This window comes from Octopus sinensis, linkage group LG1 (assembly GCF_006345805.1).
Source record: "Octopus sinensis linkage group LG1, ASM634580v1, whole genome shotgun sequence".
Classification (NCBI taxonomy): domain Eukaryota; kingdom Metazoa; phylum Mollusca; class Cephalopoda; order Octopoda; family Octopodidae; genus Octopus; species Octopus sinensis.
The window spans coordinates 194,791,767-194,809,928 of record NC_042997.1 but is presented as its reverse complement, the minus strand read 5'-3'; the positions used below and the strand labels follow the sequence as shown (position 1 = coordinate 194,809,928).

At 40.5% G+C, this 18,162-nt stretch overlaps 1 protein-coding gene across 2 annotated transcripts in view; it reads left to right on the top strand.

Annotated features, from left to right (window-relative positions):
- The window catches only part of LOC115231791, a 100,575-nt gene that overhangs the window by 64,301 nt on the left and 18,112 nt on the right, over window positions 1-18,162 (top strand). For both annotated transcript variants that reach the window (XR_005001614.1, XM_029801755.2), the window contains exons 11-13: window positions 3,217-3,322; window positions 9,014-9,278; window positions 17,045-17,218. Coding sequence is in view for 1 of the 2 variants with exons in the window: in XM_029801755.2 (XP_029657615.2) it covers window positions 3,217-3,322; window positions 9,014-9,278; window positions 17,045-17,218 (545 nt within the window). In the remaining variant the exon portion in view is untranslated. The remainder of the gene's footprint in view (window positions 1-3,216; window positions 3,323-9,013; window positions 9,279-17,044; window positions 17,219-18,162) is intronic.

Sequence of the window (18,162 nt, the reverse complement as noted above, 5' to 3'; positions counted from 1 at the left end):
GGAGTTTTGTGAGGGAGAGAGCGACGACAATTTTGAGAAGGACTGTGAGCGAAATGTGTGGTGTGAAGCTGTTTGATAAGAAGAGGACTGAGGATTTGATGGGGATGCTGGGGTTGGAGGAATCAGTGGAATGGCTGGCAAGGGCGAATGGAGTGCAGTGGTATGAGCATGTGTTGAGGTGGGATGAGGAGCATGTTCTGAAGAGGGTGCTAGAGTTTGAGGTAAATGGACAGCAAAAATGAGGTAGACTGACGAAAATGTGGAAGGGAAAGGTGGAGGAGGAGGTTGGGAAGGTTGGCTTGAGAAGGGAGGATGCCCAAAACTGGGCAAGATGGTGTGAGGGTGGTTGCTATGGCATTGAGGTAGATCTGGACACCCCCATTAACAGGGACAAAACCTGGATTTTAAAATTATGGATGATGATGATAATGATGTCATTGCCATACAAGCAGCATGCTTTGCTTCCAGTCTTCTGTGAATAGAATGTCCAACCAGTCATCCATGTCATCCATGATAAACATATCTAGTCTTCCATGTAAATATACATACATGCATGCATGCTTACATACATACACACACACACACACATTTATATACATATATAGATATGACAGGCTTATTTCAGTTCCTATCTATCAAATCCACTCAAGGCTTTGGTCGGTCTGAGACTATATTAGAAGGCACCCACCTGGAACAGAATTGTGAAAGCATGTAATTCAGAAGTAAATTTCCTACCTCATAGCCATGGGTGCACCTATATGTATAAATGTTAAGTAATTTACTTAACCATTTATTTAGTAGTTCTTACATCACTAATACAAGTACAGAATGGTTATCCTTTGTTAAGGAGGTCAAAATAGGATTTCTTGTTTCTGGTTAGCTTTGTATAAATACTTTCTTCTGTATTAACTGTGTTAACACAGGCTTAACTTATTAATAACTGCATCTGACACACTGCCTGGGGATTAATTGTTGGTTAATAGCTTAATAATCCATTAAGAATTACAGGTTCTTTTTCTTTTCATAGACATTATGTAACTTTGTGTGTGTTGCATCATCATCATTGTCGTCATCATCATCATCATCATCATTATCCTAATTGTTTTAATGTCCACTTTTCCATGCTTGCATGAATTGGATGTTTGTTCCTTCTCGAACCACACCTGGCTCATAAGGGCCAGTTTCCAGGTTTCCTTGGCATATAGGTTCCCCACCTGAACGGGACACCGGTCTGTCGCAGGTGTGCTGCAACATGCAGGAGGAAAGAGTGAGAGAAAGTTGTGGCGAAAGAGTCAGCAGAAGTTCACCATTACCTTCCGCCGGAGCAGCGTGGAGCTAAGGTGTTTCGCTCATAAACACACACATCGCCTGGTCTGAGATTCGAACCCGCAATCCCTCGACTGCGAGTCTGCTGCTCTAACCACTAGGCTATGTGCCTCCACAATGAGTTGGATGTAATTTGTTGAGATTGGTTTTCTTCCTGTCACCAAACTTCACTTGTTTCTGAGAAAGATAATATTTCCCCATGACCAGACATTTTTTTTCATGGAAGATGAGAAATGAAAGACACTGGTTGCCTGACAGTGATGATCACTCACAACCATCACATGATGTCAAGATGAGGAGACAGTAACATGCACACATACATTGAGTTTATTTTACTACTCACATGGCTTTGGTCAGGCTAAGGCTAAAGTAGAAGACACTCAAATAATGTACCATACAACAGGACTGAATCCAAAACCATGAGGTTGGGAACTGTGTCTACATGTGTGTGTGTTTGGATTATATATTCTGTTTATGGATTACTAGTTCTATGCTTCCGCGTGCATGATTGTTACCACGTCGCCTTACTAGCACTTGTGCTGGTGCCATGTGAAACATTCGAGCGAGGTCGTCGCCAATGCCGCTGGACTGGTGGCACGTGAAAAGCACCATTTGAGCATGCCCGTTGCCAGTACCACCAGACTGGCCCTCGTGCCTGTGGCACATAAAAGCACCCACTACACTCTCGGAGTGGTTGGCGTTAGGAAGGGCATCCAGCTGTAGAAACTCTGCCAGATCAGATTGGAGTCTGGTTCACCAGACCTCAGTCAAATCATCCAACCCATGCTAGCATGGAAAGTGGATGTTAATTGATGATGATGATGATGATGGTAACGAATATATTTAATTAGTAAATTTAGTTTTGATGTGTTTTGGACTCATTGGACAAGGGTGTTTCACGCTACCAATATCTGTGCAGGAAGACAAAGGTTCAGGTCTTTAGGTCTCTGGTCCACCCTGTCCTGTTCTATATCTATAAGACTTAGACACTGTCTGGAGCCGTTAGGAGCTGCATGAACTCCTTTGGTATCAGGGACTCTTCACAGGATTATGGGCCAGATTTTTTATTCAGCCAATGACTCTACTCAGAAACTGGGATGCCTCATATTATGTGTTTAATACAGGAGTGCTAGCTAATACTCTTTGGCCATGTTGCTTGATTTTTCAGAGTTAGACCTGATTACTGTGTCCTCTTCACAAGGATCTGGCTGGGTTGACAGCTTGTGTTGGTCGACCACATACCACATGGTCATGACAGACGAGGAGGAGCTATCTTGTGGAGATGAGGACTGACTGGGACTACTCAAGGAGTTACCTGGGAGGACCCAGGAATATATCCACAAATGGTGAATGCAGCTGTGTGCTGCACTGACACATGCTCCCACACCAGACTTAACCTGTGTGTATACACACACTATATAAATATAGGTGGAGGCACAATGGCCCAATGGTTAGGGCAGCGGACATGCGGTCGGAGGATCGCGGTTTCAATTCCCAAACCGGGCGTTGGGTATTTATTGAACGAAAACACCTAAAAGCTCCACAAGGCTCCGGCAGGGGGTGGTGGCGAACCCTGTTGTAATCTTTTGCCCCAGCTTTCTCTCACTCTTTCTTCCTGCTTCTTGAGTAATGCTGTGATGGACTGGCATCCTGTCCAGCTGGGGGGAACACATACACCACAGAAACCAGGAAACCAGGCCCATGAGCCTGGCTAAGCTTAAAAAGGGCAACGTTTATCGTTTTTTTTTATATATAAATATAGTATGTGTGTACACATCTTCTATTTAGCAATATTTTCTGACTTAGTATCTTGAAATTTTCGTATTTGCTTTTCAAAAACCTGTAAAATTATCTGACTTCTGACTCCTTGTATATATTGATAAATTACAGCTTCTCCTGCAGCCGAGGCTGGTCTGAAAATTAACGACCGAATTGCCAAAGTAAATGGAAAGAATGTATCTCGATCCATAGCTGTTAGCGTTGCTAAATTGGTCAAGTAAGTATGACAAAATCTTTCTTAGTTTTGAATCTGACTTCATATTATGACAAAATTATTATCTGCCTTGTAATGGTTGTGGCCATTAGAAGGGACCACGTGTGTTTGAATTCTTTGGGAATTAAATATAAAAAGAGTTGAATGAACACCCAAATGCCAGAATAGCTCCAATGATATTTGTTGACATTTTCTGTGAACAAATTACTCACAAGCCCAGTGCTTTCAGATTTCTCCACAGTTAAAATTCCTTCGCTTGAAAAATAGTAAAGCAACAGGAAAAGCATCCAGACATACTTAACCCTTTTGTTACCAACCCAGCTGAAACCAGCTCAGGCTCTGTAGTACAAATGTCATGTTTTCATAAGTTCTGAATTAAAATCTTCCATCAAATCTTAGTCACAATTTATGTTCCAAACACTAGCTTAATGATAATTAAGTTATTTTTCTAAATCCTTTGTTATATTTAAAATTAATTGAAAGAAACACAGAGCATCTCAATAGAAATATGATAGCAAAAGGGTTAACAAATGATTAATTTAACCCTTCTCATACCAACCCGGCTGAAATCACCTCTGGCTCTCAGTACAAATGTCTTGTTTTCATAAGTTTTGAATTAAAATCTTCCACCAAACCTTAGTCACAATTTATGTTCCTAACAGTAGCTTAATGATAATTAAGTTATTTTACTAAATTCTTTGTTATATTTAAAGTAATTGAAAGAAACACAGAGCATCTCAAAATAAATACAGTAACAAAAGGGTTAATCTGTCTTGAGTATGTCTCCATCTAATCCTTGCAAGCAAACAGACGGTAAAGGAGTGAACAAGTAAGGGAGTGGGGTTTGCTGTATTCAACTGTTTCTGACAGAGATATTTAATCATGAGATATTCAAAATCAGTGAAATTCAAAATCAGTGAAATTCAATGACAGGCTGAGCACCATACGAGCGTGATCATTGACAGAGCGGCTAACCGGCTTCTGTGCCAGTGGCACATAAAAGACACCATTCGAGTGTGATTGTTGCCAGCTTCGCCTTACTGGCACTTCTGCTCCGTGCTAGTAGGGTGCTAAGAGCACCATCCGAGCGGGATCGTTACCAGCATCGCCCTACTGGCACCTGTGCCGTTGGCATGTGTAAAAAAATTCAGTCATTGCCAGTACCGCCTGACTGGCCCCCATGCCGGTGGCACGTAAAAGCACCCACTACACTCTCGGAGCAGTTGGCGTTAGGAAGTGTATCCAGCTGTAGAAACTCTGCCAGATCAAGACTGGAGCCTGGTGCAGTCATCTGGTTCGCCAGCCCACATTCAAACCGTCCAACCCATGCTAGCATGGAAAGCAGACATTAAATGACAATGATGATGATGATATTCTTACCATTATGGGTTACAATTGATTAGATTACTGTAGTTTGATTTACAAACTGAAATATTTTTGACTGCTGTTTTGTCATCACGTTCACTGCAATTAGTCACAATTCCTAATTTTGAATGTCTTTTATCTTTTATATTTCACTTGTTTCAGTCATTAGACTGTGGCCATGCTGGGGCACCACCTTGAAGAATATTTAGTCAAATGAATTGACCTCAGTACTTAGTTTTTTTAAAATCCTGGTACATATTCTATTGGTCTGTTTTGGCAAATTGCTAAGTTACAGAGATGTAAATGTGTCAACATTGATTGTCTGGTAGTGGTGGTGGTGGAGGGGGACAGACATGGACTCAAACATAAACATATTCACTATGGGCTTCTTTCAGTTTTCATCTACCAAATTCACTCACAAGACATTTGTCTGCCTGAGACTCTAGTAGAAGACACTTCCCCAAAGTGCCACACAGTGGGATTGAACCTGGAACAACACAACTATTCCTGCACCTTACAGCTACACCTGTGCCTTGTGTAGATTTTTGAAAGTTTCCTCTTTTAACAATGTCCCCACCACCTCATTTTTGTTTTAAATTTTTGAATGGTATAAATTTTGGAGGCAATGTGGATGATAATAGTGTTGGTGGCACATAAAAAGCACCTTTCAAGCGTTGGGCCTCAGGGAGGCAATGACAAATGACCGAAACTTTTGGCAATATGCTGTGCTTGAGAAGAAGACTAATCAAGCAAAGTGAAATTGTAGTCGTGGCAGATACTGGTGTCACGCATCTGGCACCCTTACTGGCGGCACATAAAAGCACTCATTACACTCTTGGAGTGGTTGGCCTTAGGAAGGGCATCCAGCTGTAGAGACCCTGGCAAATCAGATTGGAGTTGGGTGTAGCCTTGGTCAAACTGTCTGACCCATGCCAGCATAGACATCATCATCATCATCACTGTTTAATATCTGCTTTCCATGATGGCATGGGTTGGACGGTTTGACTGAGGACTGGCAAGCTAGGAGGCTGCACCAGCTCTAATCTGATTTGGCAAGGTTTCTACAGCTGGATGCTCTTCCTAACACCAACGAGTCTAGGAGTGTAGTGGGTGCCTTTACATGCCATTGGCATTGGCCATGCTCGAATGGCACTTTTTATGTGTCACTGTCACAGTGCCAGTCAGGTGACACTGGCAATAGATGTTAAATAATGTACTTAATTTTCTCTCATTACATAAAACTCTTCATTATATTTTGATGTTTTCAAACTTACATAGTCTTATTAGGTTATATTACAATTTAGGTACAAGATCAGCAGCTTTGGCAGGAAGGGATTAGTCAATTAAATTGACGACCCCTCTGCTTGACTGGTACTTTGTGTTGACTCCAGAGAGAGGAAAGTAGTCAAGGGGTCAGTGCAAAATTTCACAAAGTATTTTGTCAAAGAGTTACTAATTCTGCCAGCTCACTGCCCTTATATTAGAATATAATGATAATTCTTCTTAGAAATTCAAACGAAATATAATTCTTGTTGATCCTGTTGATTTCAGGAACTTCTGAATGGAGTATTTTGGACTGGTTTTCTACAAAACTTCACTGTTGGGATAGTGTCAGTGTTGTATACACAAAACATTGTAAATTGAATAAAGCTGTCTATTTGAATGGTAAAACATTCCTTTTCAAGAAGTTACAATTACCAGACCAACATCAAACTGTATCACTTCCATCTCTCATTTGTTGTTGCTTTATAAGTTCACATTTCTCTGAACTGCCTGTGTGCCATACCTACTGTTCAAATTCCAAGTAGGAAGTAGTGTCATTGAGTTGAAGCCATTATAGAAAGGAAAGCGTGGCCGTTCGCCAGCCTCGTCTGGCACCTGTGTCGGTGGCACATAAAAAACACCATCCGAGTGTGGCCGTTCACCAGCCTCATCTGGCACCTGTGTCGGTGGCACATAAAAAACACCATCCGAGCGTGGCCGTTCACCAGCCCCGTCTCGGTGGCACATAAAAAACACCATCCGAGCGTGGCCGTTCGCCAGCCTCATCTGGCACCTGTGTCGGTGGCACATAAAAAACACCATCCGAGCGTGGCCGTTCACCAGCCCCGTCTCGGTGGCACATAAAAAACACCATCCGAGTGTGGCCGTTCACCAGCCTCATCTGGCACCTGTGTCGTGGCACATAAAAAACCATCCGAGCGTGGCCGTTCACCAGCCCCGTCTCGGTGGCACATAAAAAACACCATCCGAGCGTGGCCGTTCGCCAGCCTCATCTGGCACCTGTGTCGGTGGCACATAAAAAACACCATCCGAGCGTGGCCGTTCACCAGCCCCGTCTCGGTGGCACATAAAAAACACCATCCGAGTGTGGCCGTTCACCAGCCTCATCTGGCACCTGTGTCGGTGGCACATAAAAAACACCATCCGAGCGTGGCCGTTCACCAGCCCCGTCTCGGTGGCACATAAAAAACACCATCCGAGCGTGGCCGTTCGCCAGCCTCATCTGGCACCTGTGTCGGTGGCACATAAAAAACACCATCCGAGCGTGGCCGTTCACCAGCCCCGTCTCGGTGGCACATAAAAAACACCATCCGAGTGTGGCCGTTCACCAGCCTCATCTGGCACCTGTGTCGGTGGCACATAAAAAACACCATCCGAGCGTGGCCGTTCACCAGCCCCGTCTCGGTGGCACATAAAAAACACCATCCGAGCGTGGCCGTTCGCCAGCCTCGTCTGGCACCTGTGTCGGTGGCACATAAAATCACCCACTACACTCTCGGAGTGGTTGGCGTTAGGAAGGGCATCCAGCTGTAGAAACACTGCCAGATCTGACTGGCCTGGTGCAGCCTTCGGGCTTCCCAGACCCCAGTTGAACCGTCCAACCCATGCTAGCATGGAAAGCAGACGTTAAACGATGATGATGATGATGATGATGATGATGAACAACACAGAAATGAAACCTTGGCACCATGTTGTTTAATAAGCTTTCATGGCAGCTAAGTATCTATACCCTAACATACAGCCCAAACTCTATCCCATGGGTTTGGCTTTCTCTTCAGAATCTAAAACTGTTTCAGTTTCCAATAGTTGTTGAATTTATAACCATTTAAGTATTACTCTCATTCTTGTGATAGTATCAATGTTGTATACACAAAACATTGTAAATTGAATAAAGCTGTCTATTTGAATGGTAAAATATTCCTTTTCAAAAACTTACAATTACCAGACCAACATCAAACTGTATCACTTCCATCTCTCATCTGTTGCTGCTTTACAAGTTCACATTTCTCTGAACTGTCTGTGTGCCATGGCTGCTATTCAGATTCCAAGGTGGAAGTTTCTACATGGTTGCTTGACCTGCAAGAAGTATCAGTCTAAATCTGTTAAATTATAGCCTAATCTCTCTATATATAAAGCTGAAGTTGTCTGTGTATGGCAGGTTTGGTAGCCTTCAACTAACACAATCTCCTCTGAGACCCTGAGGCGCCAGTTGACCAAAATTGAGAGTATGATAGAAGAAGGTTTTCTCGTCATTCCTAAGAAGAAAAAATTCAAATTGAACCATGTTAACACCAAAAGTTATTTACATAAAAAAGGTGCTTTTTTTCTATGAAAATCCCTATTTTTTACGATTTTTTGACTGCTGTGTTGCCATTTTTCGGTGTATTTCAACCAGAAAAATGTTCACTTAAAGAGAATAACAAGTTACATAATGCAAAATTTTTACTTTTCAAAAATTCTAATACTAAAGGGTCGAAACAAACCCGAGCAACGCCGGGCGATACTGCTAGTGTCTTAATAAAGAAAGGTGGATTAGATAACACTCCTAAATATACAAAGAGCGAGACTGTTGGGACCAGTGGCATGGTATAGGCTGAGTGTACTGCATTAGGTGGTTACTTTATATATTTGTGTTTGCTGTAGTTGAAGCAATGTTACATTTAACCCTTTTGTGTTTGCATTATTCTGCCAAAATTAATCCTTTTTTATCCACATTGTTTTGAACTAATCATGCATTATCTTGTAGCGATGAGATTTTGATGAGGTAGCTGTTAATTTTTAAGATGATATTGTAGGGTTGGTGTGAGAGACCAGATCTGGCCAGTTTGGACATAAAACAGGCAGAATACTTTTGGCCGGATATGGCCGGTTTAAATGCTAAAGGGTTAAGGAAAAGAATGGCCAATTTAACCACCATACAAGATAGCCAAAACCCACACTATGCTAGAAACCACAGAAATCTAGAAACCACTATTTCTAATATATTCTTAAACCCATTATTTGTACTTTCTTTGTTTTGTACTCTGTTTTGTACTCCATTTTCAGAAACAGTAAATACAAAGTGTCGCTTGATATACAAAGACCGATGTCTTATGAGAATTTGGAAAAATCACCATGGCGATGGAAAGGTAAAACTGATGATGATGATGATAGGGCAGAAGATGAGGGCAACACCCAAAATGGTTCCAGTGAACAGAATGCTGCCAAAGAGAACGAAGTGTCTGTTGATGAAGATGTGATGTTAGGAAATGGCTATAAAATGGCGACAAGCACACCTTTCCCAGGGAAGTTGGATCGTAAAATATTCCATGTAAGACGTCTTCGAAACTATAATTTATAAAGATTGGGGTGGCTCTGAGCAGTTTTGACTGCTGTTGTAAAGAACATGAGTTCAAATCTTAACCACAGGCAAACCTTATTCTAATTGAGTTAGTGTTAACATTTTTAATGCTGAAATGTTAACCAGAACAAAATTATGCAGCAAAGAAAACAGTATTAAACACAGACTTATAATGATTTGAATACTATCTGGTATGCTTCAGTACATCTGGCTGGAAAATAAGCAGCACTTCTACTTGGTTTGGCTGCTAAATATGCTTGACCTGGTCATTAGTTCTACCTGGTCTAATCACTGGTTTCACATGAGCTGTACATCAGTTCCACTAAGGTATTAGTGTCTAATCCAGCCATCTTCTACTACTGTCATTTCTTTAAGTATGTACAAATGTGAATCAAAAGATATTGTAACTGAGACAAATGTTTAAAAAAAAAAAAACAATTGCAGGTCAAGAGTTAAAGGAAATATGTAAGGTGATGTCAAGGAATGTAAACAAAAAGAGAAAGAGATTGTATTAGCTTATATAGTTGTTTTATAATCCTATAATATTTTGGGAAAACTTCTCCTTTTCAATGAGAAGAAAGAAAATAAATCAAAGAGATCAGAGAAACATTTGATTATTTTTTCCTTTCTATTTCAAACAGTAATTCTTTCCCAAAATATTTAGGATCAGTAAACAATCAGTGTAAGCTAAAATAGTATCTTTTCTCTATTTGTATTCATTGACGTTTGCTTAACTTCTCACATGCATTTTTCACAGGCTCTTGCAAATCTCTCAGTTACTTACATTGCAATACTTTAAGTAAGTTTACAACACTCTTTAGTCAAAGATATTGTATTGGATTACACCAGAGGTCAGCAAAAATGGAACCTATAGTCCATAATTGGATTACTGAGACATTTTCTATGAGCCTTGAATAGTTTCTGTAAATTTTAAAAAATTTAATGAATTTGTGAGCCTTTGAGCAGTTGATGAGTCCTAGATAGGCTTTTGTGTTAGGATATGTTTTAATTTTTCTTCAACTTTTGCACTGTTGATGATGGAAGCACAAAATGATACAGTGGGTATATTTTCATATGTAACAAATGGTTTAGGCATCAACAAATAGCACTGGTGCTGGCACCACATAAAAAGCACTAGTGATGGTGCCACATGAAAAACACCCAGTACGCTCTGTGGAGTAATTGGCATTAGGAAGGGCATCAAACTGTAGAAACCAAATCAAAATAGACTATGGAACCTGGTACAGCTCCTGGCCTTACCAGCTCCTGTCAAACCATCCAACCCATGTCAGCATGGAAAATGGACATTAGATGAGAATGATGATGATGAGAATGATGAGGGCTCTCTAGGCAACAGTGGCTCATTACAAAATAAATTTGCTGATCCTTGGGCTAAGTGGATACAGCTGCTTTAGAAAGTTTATTTATCCACTTGGACCGTTTGTCTGGTTCCTCTAATTAAAAATAATTTCTATAGGGCACCTGAAGATACTGACTGATTATAATTATACTGATGATGATGATGATGATGATGATGATGTAAAAATATAGATTTCATTTTGGTGAACACAATTTTGGCAAACTTACAAGACTTGAATCATAAATATATTAATTTGGAAATAAAATAATGGTGTTTTAAATTTGTTGTTTAATTAAATAATTTCTATTGAATGTTGACAGTATGGGAGTTGGGTTGGGGTGAGAAGAATGTATTTGTATTTGAGTAATACATTAGTGGTGTTGATGGCTGGATATGGACTGGATATGTTAGGAGTGGTGGTGAGTTGGTGGTATTTTGGTGGTGATGGTTTGATGTTTTGCTGGTGATGGTGTTGATATGTCATTGAATGTTCTTGATCTTGTTTTATCATATAAAGTTAAAGATGATTGAGAGAGTCAGAAATATATCCATCCATCTGTCTTTTCTGCCTGCTATTCTTAGGAGGGTTGTAGGGGTAGGGTCCTCAGCCACCTCCAAAAGGGGTTCTAATCGAAGCAACAGTCATTTTACTTCGTGACTGGGTTCCCAAGCACGACCATCTGAATCTATGGATATCATTCACCCATTTCTATTTCTTTACTACCTACAAGGGGCTAAACACAGAGAGGACAAACAAGGAGAGACAAACGGATTAAGTCGATTATATTGACCCCAGAGTGTAACTGGTACTTATTTAATCGACCCCGAAAGGATGAAAGGCAAAGTCGACCTCGGCGGAATTTGAACTCAGAACGTCGCGGCAGACGAAATATCTGCCAAGCATTTCGCCCGGCGTGCTAATGTTTCTGCCAGCTCACCATGAAATTCACCCATTTCATCCTTAGTCTACCCCTTGGTTTCCTGTCAGTTGGATCAGCTTGAAGAATCCATTTTGTGATTCTTTCCTGCAACATTCGAATCACATGTCTGTGGCACCAGAACTGTAAAGAGAAAAAGGAATAGATTTGAGAGAGAGTGGGAGGAGACAGAACAGGATCAAAGGGAGAAGAGTCAAGGAATCAACTAAATAGGCAAATAGATAAATATAAACATATATAAATTACATAATATGTTAATAGTGAAACATGTATGCGAATAATCCATATTTTTTATTGCTTTTTCTTTTGTCTTGCTCGATTATGTTTTGGTTGTTTTGCTAAATTTTTCTTGAGAACGTTTCTTAGTGGTAAGACCATAGTGGATCTATTTCTAGCATAAGGGTGTCCACATAGTGGTTATCACTTTCATATGTATATAACACAATTTTACTGAGCCTTCAGTCTTTTTTATATGCTAGACCACTGGTGTGAAATCAATGTTCATTAAATTAATATCTAATTTCTCACCCTCATTTTAAATTTAAATATAAACATAAATAAATGATTCAGTATGGTGTAGGTGGAGAGAAAGATGAAGTGAAATTCCAAGAAAATCTTGAGGAATACAAAAGAATCATGGGGGCATATAAATGATAGTTGAGGCAGGAGGGGGAATAAATGGCAGAAAGGGATGAGAATGAAAGAAAGTGAGGGAGAAGAGGAGTGATTGTTGCCATAGAGACAGTAATATGAATTGGCATGTATTTGGCTGCGGTTGCGGATACAGTGACTTAGCTCCAGGAATGGCCAAAAGGTGAGGTCGACAGGGATGTAAGCAATAGATGTAGATGTTACACACAGATACCTATACAAATAAACATACAGTCACATTGATATATTCTCTCTGATGAAATATGAAATCATGTTTCCAGTAAAGGTGAGACAGTAGGTGCTGTTATTGTTGTTGTTGTTAAGCAACAAGACAGGTAAGGGTGATTAGATGATGGTCTAGAGCTTAGGGGTGGGAGACCCCAGACCTTGGGGAAAATAAAACGTTGGTCGTCTTGTAGTCGAGGGCTCTTCGTTGACACCCGACACCACTGGGAGGTGGCCCTCAAAGTCCCTGGAAATGGAGATCTCCAGGTCCAAGTTCTTGAACTGCAGACAGTAGGTGCAGGAGTGGCTGTGTGGTAAGTAGCTTGGTTACCAACCACATGGTTCTGGGTTCAGTCCCACTGTGTGGCACCTTGGGCAAGTGCCTTTTACTATAGCCTCGAGCCAACCAAAGCCTTGTGAGTTGATTTGGTAGACGGAAACTGAAAGAAGCCTGTTGTATATATATGTATGTGTGTGTCTGTGTTTGTCCCCCCAACATCACCAATGCTGGTGTGTTTATGTCCCCGTAACTTAACGGTTCGGCAGAAGAGACCGATAGAATAAGTACTAAGCTTACAAAGAATAAGTCCTGGGGTTGATTTGCTCTACTAAAGGCGGTGCTCTAGCATGGCCGCAGTCAAATGACTGAAACAAGTAAAAGAGTAAAGAATATAAAAGTACAATTAAAAAATGGAAAATAGAAATAATAATAAAATCTAAGAAAAAGCAAAGAAAACAGTTGAGCAAAAGAAGAATGTAAAGTGAGAGAGAAAAATGTGAACAAGATACCATAAAATAAATCCAGTAGGGTTATCTGCTCTCTTTCAGAAAGTTACAGAAGATAAATCTTAATCTATCTTTACAATTATGATAATCCTATTGCGTTTATTAAGGATCTTTTCCTTTCAGTAAAAAAGAATTTCTAAAGCTTCACTGAAGCAGAGCTTAGAAATTTACCTATCACCTCTGTAGGATCAGGCTGTAGCCAGAATGGACCATTTAATCTCATAGCTAGTATTTTGGGAGTTGAGTGAGTGAATGCTGATAATAGAATTGATTCTAATATAGGCCCAAGGTCATTATTTGTGGTGAGGCGTAAGTCAAATTGATTCCAGTGATATTTCATTTTTGACCCCAGAAAGATGGAAGGCATATTTAGTCTCACCGGAATTTGAAATCAAATTGATGTAAAGAGATGTAATTGGATACTAACTATGTCCATGTTCCATACTGGCATGAGTTGGATGGTTTGACAAGATCCACTGGGCCCAAGGACTACATTGTGTTTCCAGTGTCTGCTTTGGAATAATTTCAGAGGCTGGATGCCATTCTTAATGTCAACCATTTTACAGAGTGTCCTGGATGCCTTTTTCATGCCATCAGCACTAGGGAGGTCACCATGCAGTTTGCTAGAAAATGAACCCTGAAAACGAGGAGTAAAATGGGATAAAGTATAAGAGAAAAGGGCCAGAGTAGAATGGGTTTCTGGATCTTTACCTTTTGACCTACAGATTTAAAAAATAATTTTTTGTAACTAAACACTTCCAAACTTCGGACACTGGTGGAATGTGTCATATAAAACATCTTTTACTCTTAGCATTTTTGAGAAAAACTTATATTTAGGAAGTTATTTCACGTTAAAGTATGCCTTATTTCGGTAATTTCAACCAATCAATGACATGTATTCAGCTGAATAAAATTACTGCCATTGTTTGTCAACAAGAACTTCCAGTGGTGGATGTTTTGTTTGTCACTGTTATTTATGACAACCCTAACCCTAAACCTAATCCTAAAGCCTTAACCTTAAAACCAGTACAAACGAACGAATGATGTCATAAATAACAGTTACAAAAACACACTGCCAATAGTTGTTGACAAACAACGGCAGTAATTTTATTCAGCTGAATACACGTCATTGATTGGTTGAAATTACCAAAATACTACAACTTTAAGGTGAAATAACTTCCTAAATATAAGTTTTTCTCAAAATGCTAAGAGTAAAAGATGTTTTATATGACACATTCTAGTGTTTAGTTACAAAAAGTTATTTTTTAAATCTGTCGGTCAAAAGGTAAAGATCCCAGGTTTCTTGCTGTAGAGGAGCTAGAAGGCTACTTAACGTTTTTGAAGAAAGGGGAAATAATCTGTGGATCTGAAACGTGATAAAAATAGTGGTGATGAGGTGTCAGGGTGTACGTTCAAGGTATACGGTATGGGTGGGACAGGGATCAGGAGTGAGTGGGGGTAGCAGAAAAGTAATGATATGATACAGTAGATAGGAGAAGGATGAAAGAGAGACAACATGATGTTGGGTTAGTTGCAGGAGTGGATGAGGAAGAGAGAGGCAGGTGTAGTGTATGAAGCAGGTGAGATGTATTTGGTCCCTTCAGATGACAAAAATGCCTTTTATTGGGCATGATCAGCTTGACTGTATATGCTTCAAGCATGTTTTTGCTTTAGATTCAATCAATGAGAAGACCCCCCTATGATTTTGTGTGTGTATATATATATATATATAAATAATATAATATGATATAATATAATGTAATATATGTATGTGTTTGTGTGTGTGCGCATGTGTGTATATACACACATACACAGATATACACTTTTATTCTTTTACTGGTTTCAGTCATTAGATTGTGACCATTCTTGGGCCATGCCTTCATGGTTTTAGTTCATTATATGATCTCTGTAAGGTGGCGAGCTGGCAGAAACATTAGCATGTCGGGCAAAATGCTTAGCGTTATTTCATCTGCCACTACGTTCTGAGTTCAAATTCCGCCGAGGTCGACTTTGCTTTTCATCCTTTCGGGGTCGATATAATCGACTTAATCCGTTTGTCTGTCCTTGTTTGTCCCCTCTGTGTTTAGCCTCTTGTGGGTAGTAAAGAAATAGATATTTCATCTGTCTTTATGTTCTGAGTTCAAATTCCACCGCAGTCAACTTTGCCTTTCATCCTTCGGGGTTGATAAATTAAGTGCGTAAAGGGTTCAATCTAATCCCCCCCACCCTAAAAAAAATTTTGGACCTTGAGCCTAGAGTAGAAAAGATTATATGATCTCTGTACTTATTTTAAATCTGGTACTGATTTTATCAATCCCTATTTGTCAAACTCTTAAGTATCAAGATGTAAAACATGTATACACACAAACGCATGATTAACTTATGTGCAGTTTTTGTCTACCAAATTTCACTGACAAGGCATTGTATAGAATCTTGTTGGATGGGTTCTACCTGCATTTCAAATATACAGCCTTATCACACAGCGTCACATTGATTCTGTCTGAGAATTATGGTAAGGACACATCATCATCATCATCATTTAACATCCGTTTTCCATGCTAGCATGGGTTGGATGGTTCAACCGGGGTCTGGGAAGCCAAGAGGCTGTTCCAGTCTGATCTGGCAGTGTTTCTACAGCTGGATGCCCTTCCTAATGCCAACCACTCCATGAGTTTTGTGGGTGCTTTTTACATGCCACCGGCACAGGGGCCAGAGTAGGCTGTCAACGACCACGATTGGTTGGTGCTTTTTACGTGCCACCAGCACAGAAGCCAGTCAAGGCAGTGTTGGCGTTGGCCACGTTTGGATGTTGCTTTTTATGTGCCACTGGCACAGGTATCACAACTACAATTTCTATTTGATTTTTATTTTGATGTTGATGTACTTGACTCAATAGGTCTCCTCAAGCACAGCAGGTCACCCTACAATCCAAGGTAAGCACAGCAGGGTATCCTGCGATCCAAAGTACTTTGAATGGGCTAATATTTTTCTGTCCTTCCTTAATCCCAGTCTCCATATGCTGCTCATATGCAGACCGAATGCAGATATGAGCAGCATATGGGAACCGGTATTAAGGAAGGATAGAAAAATATTAGATTTATAAGCCCTAAAATTCACTCCGTAATTGCCCATGGGCATATGACGTAGTGGTTAAGAGCGCAGGCTAATAATCCCAAGATTCCGTGTTCAATTCCAAGCAGTGACCTGAACAATAGCAATAATAATAATAATGATAACATTGAAAAATACCTTAGGAATGAGAACCCAGGTTCGAAAATTCCCGAAGACACCTGAAGAAGGCTGGAGGGTATATCAGCCGAAACATTGTGTTAACAACAAACAAGATGAGGACAAATATCTGTCGAATGTAAATAATGTACATAATTCCTCATCTCTTAAATATACAACTGTAAAATCTTATGTGGACCCCCGTCGAGAACCATTGCTCTTCAGGAAAAGGCAGGCATGGTCAAGAGAATACATGTTGGTGGAAGCTTTGCTGCCATGAGTTTGGTGTCAATGAATCACTTGTTCCATTTAGAAAGTACATGGATATGATTCATTTATCACTGTATTTTTGTGATAAATGAGGATAGAATGTGTAATGTATGAGATAGGTGGGGGAAGCTATAAGAGAGGAAGAGATGAGAATCATGGAGGGAGGTGAGGGTAAGGATACAAAGTAAGCGGGGGGGATGTAAGCTGATGATGTATCTGTATATGTTGAAGTATATACCATGATGTTATATTTCCATGTATGTGTGTGTGTGTTGCAGTTATCAAAGCCAGATACGTCAGAAAGTAGGGCAGCAGCAATCCAACAACTGGTTGATTTGGAACGAGAATATATCGATTTTATGCATGGAGGTATCGAGCAATACTCTCGTCCATTACGGCATTGTATTCTTAGTCAAAAACAACACACAGAACTCTTCCAGAATATTGAAAAGGTCAGTGCTTTACATTCTATATTTATTAATTTCTAACATTGCTACAAGACCACAATGGCCCAGTGTGGAGGCGCAATGGCCCAGTGGTTAGGGCAGCGGACTCGCGGTCATAGGATCGCGGTTTCGATTCCCAGACCGGGCGTTGTGAGTGTTTATTGAGCGAAAACACTTAAAGCTCCACGAGGCTCCAGCAGGGGATGGTGGTGATCCCTGCTGTACTCTTTCACCACAACTTTCTCTCACTCTTACTTCCTGTTTCTGTTGTACCTGTATTTCAAAGGGCCGGCCTTGTCACTCTGTGTCACGCTGAATATCCCCGAGAACTACGTTAAGGGTACACGTGTTTGTGGAGTGCTCAGCCACTTACACGTTAATTTCACGAGCAGGCTGTTCCATTGATTCGGATCAACCGGAACCCTGGTTGTCGTAACTGACGGAGTGCTTCCTATATACAAGACCACAAATTTTGGGGTTGGAGTATATATAATTAAGTCTACCCAGTAATTGACTGATGTGGAGGTACTTGGTCTAGTCATTGGGGTGTTCAGCTCAAATCACAAGATTTTAGGTTCAATCCCCAGGTTGGGTGGCACCTTGTATCTGTGAGCAAAGCACTTCATTTCATGATACTCCAGTTTCCTCTGCTGTAATAAATACCACTGAATGCTAGTGCAGTCCTTCTCTCTTTCTCTATCTGTCATATCCTAAATATTCTGTTAGGTGAAGAATGAAGGGGCCAAGAGCCTATCTTTGTCTACATGTGGCTACATCATCATCATTATCATCATCATTTAGCGTCCGCTTTCCATGCTAGCATGGGTTGGACGGTTCAACTGGGGTCTGTGAAGCTGGAAGGCTTCATCAGGCCCAGTCTGATCTGGCAGTGTTTCTACGACTGGATGCCCTTCCTAACGCCAACCACTCCGCGAGTGTAGTGGGTGCTT